This window comes from Grampus griseus (assembly GCF_964374135.1).
Source record: "Grampus griseus genome assembly, chromosome: 8".
Classification (NCBI taxonomy): domain Eukaryota; kingdom Metazoa; phylum Chordata; class Mammalia; order Artiodactyla; family Delphinidae; genus Grampus; species Grampus griseus.
In genome coordinates this window covers 5,731,230-5,737,229 of record NC_139002.1, presented here as the reverse complement: position 1 = coordinate 5,737,229, position 6,000 = coordinate 5,731,230, and the positions used below count along the sequence as shown (strand labels likewise).

General features: G+C 37.1%; 1 protein-coding gene across 2 annotated transcripts in view; it reads right to left on the bottom strand.

Moving 5' to 3' along the window:
• The window catches only part of ARHGAP32 (Rho GTPase activating protein 32), a gene marked incomplete at its 5' end in the record, with an annotated part of 173,975 nt that overhangs the window by 146,339 nt on the left and 21,636 nt on the right, over positions 1-6,000 (bottom strand). For both annotated transcript variants that reach the window (XM_082661162.1, XM_082661163.1), the window contains one exon: positions 4,813-4,921. In XM_082661162.1, the coding sequence (XP_082517288.1) occupies positions 4,813-4,921 (109 nt within the window). The remainder of the gene's footprint in view (positions 1-4,812; positions 4,922-6,000) is intronic.

Sequence of the window (6,000 nt, the reverse complement as noted above, 5' to 3'; positions counted from 1 at the left end):
CAATCTCATTTACAACTGAGATTCAACAAATTGAATAAAAAGAATAAAATACCCAGAAATTGACTTAACGATGGAAGTGAAAGACCTGAACATTGAAAACTATAAGACGCTGATGAAAGAAAGTAAAAAAGATACAAACAAATGGAAAGATGTTCCATCATGGATTGGAATAATTAATACTGTTAAAATGCTCATTTTACCCAAAGCAATCTGCAGATTCAATGCAATCCCTACCAACATTCCAATGGCGTTTTTCACAGAAATGAAACAATTCTAAAATTTATATGGAACCATAAAAGACATGGAATAGTCAAAGTAACCTTGAGAAAGAAGAACAAAGCTGGAAGCATAATGCTTCCTGATTTCAAACTATATTACAAAGCTATAGTAGTCCAAACAGTATGATACTGGCATAAAAACAGACACATAGATGAATAGAAACAGACAGCCCAGAAATCAGTCCACTTCTATACTGTCAATAAATTTATGACAAAGAAGCCAAGAATATACAATGGGAAAAGGACAGTCTCTTCATAAATGGTGTTGGGAAAACTGGAGAGCCACATGCAAAAGAACAAAACTGAACCACTATCTTACGCCACACACAAAAACTAACTCAAAAAGGATTAAAGACTTGAACATAATAACGTGAAGCCACTAAACTCCTAGGAAGAAACATAGGTAGTTATGCTCCTTGACGTCAGTCCTGGAGATGACTTTTTGCATTTGACAACAAAAGCAAAAGCAACAAAAGCAAAACACAGACAGGTGAGACTATATCAAACTGAAAAGTTCTACACAGCAAAGGAAACCATCAACCAAATGAAAAGGTAACCTTTCATAGGAAGAAAGGGAAAGAAAATGGGAGAAAATTTTTGCAAATCATATATCTAGTAAGGGATTAATATTCAAAATATAAAAGAACGCACACAACTCAATAGCAAAAAAAAAAAAAAAAATCCGATTAAAAAACTGAGCAGAGGCTCTGAATAGACATTTTTCCAGAGAAGACATACAAATGGCTAACATGTACATGAAAGGGTGCTCAACATCACTAATCATCAGGGAAATGCAAAACAAACCCACAATGGGTTATCACTTCATACCTGTTAGAATAGCTATTATCAAAAAGATAAAAAATAAGTAACAGCAAGGATGTGGAGAAAAGAGAAATAGTATCCTTGTGCACTGGTAGTGTAAATATAAATGGTGCAGCCACTTCAGAAAACATTATGGAGGTTCCTCAAAAAAATGAAAACCAGAGCTATCATATGATCCAGCAATTCCATTTCTGGGTATTTATCTGAAGAAAATGAACACACTAATTCAAAAAGAATCTGCACCCCTTTGTTAATTGCAGCATTATTTACATTGGCCAAAAAATGAAAGCAACCTAAGTATTCATTGATTGATGAATGGATAAAGAAAATGTGGTATATATAAACAAAGGAATATTATTCAGCCATAAAAAAGAAAGAAATCTTGCTATTTGTTACAATATAAATGGACCTTGAGGGCATTATGCTAAGTGAAATAAGTGAAAACCAGAAAGACTAATACCATATTATCTCACTTATATGTGGAAGCCTTAAAAATATATAATTAATTAGTTAATTAATTAAATTGAACTCAAAGATACAGAGAACAGACTGGTGGTTGCCAAAGGTGGGTGAGCGAAATGGGTTCAGGTGGTCAAAAAGTACAAACTTCCAGCTATAAAATAAGTTAAGTCCTGGGACATAAAGTACAGCATGGTTACTATAGTAAATATACAATATTTACAGAGTTGTATATTTGTAAGTTGCTAAGTGAGTAAATTTTAGAAATTCTCATCACAAGAAAAAAAATCTGCAGCTATGTGTGGTAATGGATGTTACCTAGACTTACTGTGGTGAACATTTCACAATATACACATATACCAAAACATTATATTGTACATCTGAAACTAATATAATGTTACATATCAATTATATCTCAATTTAAAAATGACTGTTTACAAACTTTTTAAAATTCTTAACAATTCAGAAATTTCTGACATTCTTTTAGATATGTATTAAAAAACTAATATTCTGGGGCTTCCCTGGTGGCGCAGTGGTTGAGAGTCCGCCTGCCGATGCAGGGGACACGGGTTCGTGCCCCGGTTCGGGAAGATCCCACATGCCGTGGAGCGGCTGGGCCCGTGAGCCATGGCCGCTGAGCCTGCGCATCCGGAGCCTTGCTCCGCGACGGGAGAGGCCACAGCAGTGAGAGGCCCGCGTACCGCAAAAAAAAAAAAACTAATACTCTGGCCTGGCCACACCACATAAATGGATAAAAGTTCAACACTTAAGCCCTCTTATTTCGAAGACTATTAAAAAATTACATAAATGGAATTGTTTCGGAAAAACATCTTATAAGGGTTTCTCTTAATAAACTTCATTCTCAACGTAATATTTCACATATATTATTGAAAGAGAAAAAGGTCCCAAACTTTTACTCTTACTTCCTCATTAAAATCAGTATAATTTTCTAGAGAAAGTGTAGTAAAACAGCAGCTCTAATCTCATTTATATCCTTTTCATCATTCGCTGTACACTTTTTGCAACCTTGCAATGTACTATTTATTGAGTGTAATGATTTTTTCAAAAAATAGAATCATAGCACGTGCCTTCAAGAAGTTTACACACAGGGCTTCCCTGGTGGCTCAGTGGCTAAGAATCTGCCTGCCGATACAGGGGACACGGGGTCGAGCCCTGGTCCGGGAAGATCCCACATGCCGTGGAGCAACTAAGCCTGTGCGCCACAACTACTGAGCCTGCACTCTAGAGCCTGTGAGCCACAACTACTGAGCCCACGTGCCACAACTACTAAAGCCCACGCGCCTAGAGCCCGTGTTCTACAACAAGAGAAGCCACTGCAATGAGAAGCCCATGCACCGCAACGAAGAGTAGCCCGCGCTTGCCGCAACTAGAGAAAAGCCTGCGTGCAGCAACAAAGACCCAACACAGCCAAAAATAAAATAAATAAAATAAAATTAATTAATTTAAAAAAAAGTTTACAAATAAAGAAATTAGAGTACCAATATAATAATAAAAGATGCTAAGAACATATGATACAAATGGTAATTTCCATAAACAAATCAACGTGAACTCCAGAAAACAAAATTCAGTAACTTTCTATGTTACGCGTCATATGACATTTTAATACAGAGTAAACAAACCACCACATGACAAATACCGCCTTTCTTCCCATTGATAAATTCAATGTAGACTTATTGCAGGTTGTCAACATACACGGGAAAACTGTGAAAGGTTTCTAAATAAGCAGAAGATTTACTGAATATCCTTTCAGTGGCATGCTGGCACCTCCAGGGATTACTTGACTCAATAGGGGTGTGGGGCATGTTTGTCTTTGATGAGACTATTTCACATCTCCTCAGCGTAGAAATTTGCAATGTAATGTTATGCTAAAAGGAAAATGTCAAGAGAAGAAACAGAATTCCATAAACACCTTCTAAGCAACGAATATGCTCAATTAAAATCATATGCTCATAAATTGATATATCTGGCAGTACCTGAGGGAAAAGCCATTTTCAAAAATGAAATATGTAAAATCTCATTACAAACCTGCATTGACAAATGAACATTTGCATCCAATTTTGACAAGAATCACTAACTTTTAACTCCAATTAAGTAAAATGTTATTCTCTGCAAAACAAATTTAATTGTTCTCATTAACAGATCTGAATTACAAAAAGTTATAAAAGTTATAATAGATTAAATGACTATCTCAAACTTATGTGGAAAAACTACACTGCACAGGATTTTCCCACCTAACTCCCAACAAACAAGAACTGCTTTTCCAGTATCTCAGTGAACATAAACTCCATTCTTCAGGCTGATCAGCCAAAGAACTTGAACTCATCCTTGACATCTCTATCTTACTCTCTCTGTCCCATTCATGAGTAAAAATGCTTGGCTTTATCTGTAAAACTACATCCAGAATCGAACCATTTTCCCCATCTACCATCCTGGTTCAAGCTACCATCACTGTCCATCTAATATAATAACCTTCTAACTGGTCTCCTTATGTCCTCTTTTTGCCTCCCTCTTTAGCCTATTCACAGAGACCAGAGACTTCCTTTAAAATTTTAAGCCAGATCATGTCACTTCTTGGCTAAAAATCCTCCAATGGTTTCCCAGCTCACTCAGCATAAAAAACCAAAGTCCTTATAATGGAGTACAACAAACCACTTCTCTGACCTCATCTCCTCTACTTTTCCCAGCTCAGTTTCAGCCACATGTCCTACTTGTGTTTTTTTTCCAACTTGCTTTTTATTTCTATGCTACAGCCTTTAACTTGTTCTTCCACTGCCTAAAATGATCTGTTCCCAGATAAACACACTCCCTCACATCCCTCTGGTGTCTGCTCAAATCTCAACTTCTCCCAGAGGCCATCTGTGTCCATCCTATATAACTAGCAACTATTCTTTCACACTCTCTTCTCCCACTCTGTAACCCCACCACTCTGCATTAATTTTCTACAACGGCACATACCACCACATGACATATTATATATTTAATTATTTGCTTCTCTTCCTACCTCATTAAAATATAAGCTACAAAGGCAGGAAATGTGTGTGTTTTATTCACAGCTCTGCCCAGAGAGTCTAAAACAGTGCCTTGAATAGACAATTCTCTCAACAGATATTTCCTGAACAAATGAGCAAAGCAACAAACAACAAAAATTTTTTTATGTGAGTAATGCTTCCTCAGTTCCTTTTCTTTATGTAAGTAAAATAAACATACATACATATGCATAAAACTGATTTACCATTGCACTAAGTGTTTCTTCCCAATCAGGCCGCTCTCGAGGGTGAACGTTTCTGTGTAGTTCTGGAACAAAATCATCCTCTTCAGAATGTACTGAGGACTTCATCTTCCTAGAGATCAAAACATGAAAGACTGTGATAAGAGTTCCTGTTTCTAGGACAGCTTTCCAATGACAATTCAAAGAACAGATAATCATACCAGATTTGAAGTTCAGTTAAAAGAGTTTTAGTGGCTAGTATTGGCTCTCCATTTCTGCTCTGCTTTCAGAGCTCTTTCCTGATGTACCAACACCTGCTTTTATTCCAGGAGATAAAACTGAGGTTTATAACTAGTTATCCTTTACTCTATGGTAATTATTATATAAGGACTGATTTTATCTGTTCAACACAGTTGGAACCTTGAAAAGATTTGCAACAGTCATCAATATTTATAGAACTCCGCTAAGCATTAGTGAACATGCAAAATGAGAAAAGAGATACGGCACTTCTGGTTCCAATTTATGGAACATAGTGTATTGCACTAGCATTCTCAAGAAGAACAACTATGAATGCTGGAAAAAACATATAAAACTACTTGCCTGAAAGCACAGGAAAGCAAGCTTTACAGGTAGGATTTCTGGGGCTACATCCTTGGAGAGCAGGGGAGCCCATGAAGCAAATTCCACATTTAATCATTCTTTGGTATAAGAGATTTTCTAGACCAATCATGGCAAATAGAGCCCAAGCACACTGCTGTACCTTAACTGGGCTGAGAAGGCAGAGCCTGGAGACTGGGGCTGCCAAAGCAGAGGAGGCTCCAGAGTGAAAAATGTCCCCCAAAAGATATATATAGAAGGAGCCTAAAAATCTACATGAAAATTCCCCTCAAATTGTTAACTGATTCCTAAGCTTACATAAGTATATAGGACAAGATGCCAAAAAACGTATCAAAAAACAGCTAGTTGATGGGCAACAAAAAGCCAAGCAGATATTTCAACAGCCCAGCCACGCTGAGGAGATGGAGGTTGGCAGGCAAGCACTGCCAAGATAGAGGAGTACTGAAAAGAAAAACGCTGGGCTCTCAACTGAGACTCCAGAACAGTCATGCCTTGGGAGTAAGGTCAAAATAGCAATAAACAAGCTCTAACCGAGGTTAAAATCAAGGCCTGACATGATCAGAACTGCCAGAAGAAAAATTAACTGTCCTCAGA